Source organism: Bos javanicus, chromosome X, assembly GCF_032452875.1.
Source record: "Bos javanicus breed banteng chromosome X, ARS-OSU_banteng_1.0, whole genome shotgun sequence".
Taxonomy (NCBI): domain Eukaryota; kingdom Metazoa; phylum Chordata; class Mammalia; order Artiodactyla; family Bovidae; genus Bos; species Bos javanicus.
In genome coordinates, this window is record NC_083897.1 from 33293009 (window position 1) to 33295751 (window position 2743).

The following is a 2743-nucleotide window of genomic DNA, read 5'->3' on the forward strand; positions in this document are numbered from 1 at the left end:
AGAAGGGCCTCAGACCAGGGTCTCAGTTTCCAATATTGTCTGGAGATTCTAGAATCTGGGTCGTGGGCCAGGCAGCCAATTAAGTAGTCCCTTCCTTACTTGTTTCGTGATGTCACAGAGGTCATGTGGAGAGGCAGCTCTGGCCCAGTGTAGGGGAGGGGAAAGGGGATGGAGATGGGATCCATAGCTTGTCTCTTATCTGAAAGTACAGAAAAGTATGTTTCAGGTTGCCTGTAAAGGCTCCCATCTGCTGCCAGGTGCTTGCTTCAGGGGGCCAGGCCTTGGATGGGTTGACACACCTGCCCCTGGCTCCACTCCCTCCATACCAACCGGCAGGCCTGTGGTTGGCTTCTGCTGAAAGGCCAGGCCCTGGTGAGTCCTGGTTCAGCTACCACTGAGAGAGACCGCAGGGGTCAGATGGGCCCCTAATGACTGTCCCTTCCATAAGATGGGGTCCATAGCAGGCTGATTGGCCTAGCCTGATTTGGTGGTTCTATCCCTTCACCCCCTGTACCCGGCCTTGCCCCTCTTCTGGCTTTGGTCTCTTGCAGCTGGTGCTGCCGATGGTAGGTCCTACTCAGATGACCCCAAAGTAAAGTCCCGATGGGACTACCTACCCCAGATCTGGGGGGACCTCACAGAGTCAACCCCTCATACCAGCACTGAAGGCCGAGGTCTGTGCCACAGTCTACCCCCGGGGTGCCCCCTCCATTTGTCTCACGGGGGCTCCAGGAACCAGGAGGCAAAAGTGGAGGTCTGAGGTCTGTGTTCTGAGGTCACAGGAGTGCCAAGGTGAGGTGGGTGTCCTGAGTGTGCACAGGGGCTCCCCATCCCAGAACAGAGAGGACCTCAAAAGGCCCTAATCCCCCCACCTTGTCAGGCCCAGAACCTCAGGCTGTACTGGCTGCAGCCTGAGCCGGAATTTCTCTTTCTCGTTTGACAGGGGACTGACCACCAAGGAGGAGCGCCCCTGTAACGCCCAAGAGCAGCCCTCAAGGAAGACCAGTAAGTGGACTCAGTCAAAGCCACCCATGGAGCATCTCAAAACTGAGACCATTTACACTCTCTCTCTTTCCCAGGTCAGTGGTCTCCATTTGCCCCCTGCCACAGCCACACTGGGCACAAGACCCCAGTCATCATGCCTGTGGTCCCGACGAATGAGCTCTGCACTTCTGAGGAAGACCTTCAGGGCCAAATCCAGGCCGAGGGCCCAGTGGAGGCGCAGCTCCTGGGGGCTGAGGCGGAGGATGCCTCAACCCCTCTGGCCTCCTTCCCTCCAGTCTCATTTTCCTCTGCCGCTGGAGATGCGGAGATCTTGCTCAAGCAGGCTCTGAATGGGATGACGACTCAGCTACTGGAGTTCCTGCTCCTCAAGTATGGCACCAAGGAGCCGATTTTCCAGGCTGAAATGCTGAATACAGTCCTCAGGGATAACCAGGCCCACTTCCCAGTGGTCTTCCGTAAAGCCACACAGTGCCTGCGGCTGGCCTTTGGCCTGGATATGAAAGAGGTGGACCACAGAGAGCACATCTATGTCATGGTCCCCGTCCTGGGCCTCACCCTCAATGAGATGCAGACGGATGAGCAGAGCATACCAAAGGCTGGCCTCCTGGTGACGGTCCTGAGCCTGATTCTCCTAGCAGGGGACCGGGTCAGTGAGGAGAACATCTGGGGAGCACTCAGCAGGATGGGGGTATTTGCTGGGATAAAGCACTGCATCTATGGGGAGCCCAAGGAGCTGCTGACCCAGGTGTGGGTGCGGGCGGGGTACCTGCAGTACCGGCAGGTGCGTTACAGCCACCCTGCTCGTTACGAGTTCCTGTGGGGTCCCCGGGCCTATGCAGAGACCAGCAAGAAGAAAGTCAAGGACTATCTGCACAGGGTCAATGGAAGGGGTCCCAGGTTCTTCCCACCCCGGTGGGCATAGGTGTGAGGGAGGAGGAAGAGGGGCCCTGAGCCAGAACAGCAGCCAGGCTCCTTTCAGGCCCACATCCAGCAGCTTGTCCTGGGGGTAGGAAGGGAGGCTGATGCTTCCCTCTGTGTTTGAAGAGGGAGCATTCAGCCTTCTCAGTCGTGACGGCTGGGAGAGTTGGGGGAACTGTTGTGTAGCATCTTTGGCTTCCTGTTCTCTACAGTAACATGGAGATCCACTTCTGTTTCCTTTAGAAATTTTTCAAATGTTATTCCTTTTAAAAGAAGGCCTAACGAGCTTCAGTGTCCAATTATGTTAGTAGCGTTGATCACAGTGTGTTTGTGCTCACCAGTTCAAGAACACGAGTTTTGCTGTTTTGTAAAAGTGATTGTGAACTCTTTATTTTATTTTGTGATCCAGAACAAGATTACATGGACTTGGAATATAACTATTTTGGAAATATGATATTACTTAGTAAGAATTAGGAAATAAAATGTATTTGAGGTGAGTTCCTCTGTACTTCTTGTCTGTCATTTTATACAGCTAAACTATCTCTGTTCAACTGGATTTTTTCAAGTAATTTTTTAAGAAAGCACAAAAAGCCTGATCCGACTTAATAAGTGCCCCGCTCTGGCTCACTTATTCCACAAACCTTCATGGAACTTGTCCTCTCTGGAAGGCCCTGTGTTCGCAGTGGGGACACTAGAAGCAGGACACCCCAACACCTAGAGTGATGATCCAAGAGCTGCAGTCACATGAGGAAGGTGGAGAAACGTCCCTAATTCCACAGAAGACGGCAACTCGGTGCATGGCAGTGAGGTCCAGGAGGAG

General features: G+C 53.8%; 1 protein-coding gene across 1 annotated transcript; it reads left to right on the forward strand.

Moving 5' to 3' along the window:
• The first annotated feature begins 317 nt into the window (after nucleotides 1-317).
• Nucleotides 318-2410, forward strand: LOC133242511 (melanoma-associated antigen 10-like). Its single transcript, XM_061408695.1, has 3 exons — nucleotides 318-372; nucleotides 944-1005; nucleotides 1080-2410. Exon 3 carries the CDS (start codon nucleotides 1139-1141, stop codon nucleotides 1925-1927), a length of 789 nt encoding a protein of 262 aa, XP_061264679.1. The 5' UTR covers nucleotides 318-372; nucleotides 944-1005; nucleotides 1080-1138; the 3' UTR covers nucleotides 1928-2410.
• The last annotated feature ends 333 nt before the right edge of the window (nucleotides 2411-2743 follow it).

Excerpts from the sequence above, each read along its gene's own strand:
- LOC133242511 (XM_061408695.1), top strand. The coding sequence starts at position 1,139 with ATGCCTGTGGTCCCGACGAATGAGCTCTGCACTTCTGAGGAAGACCTT.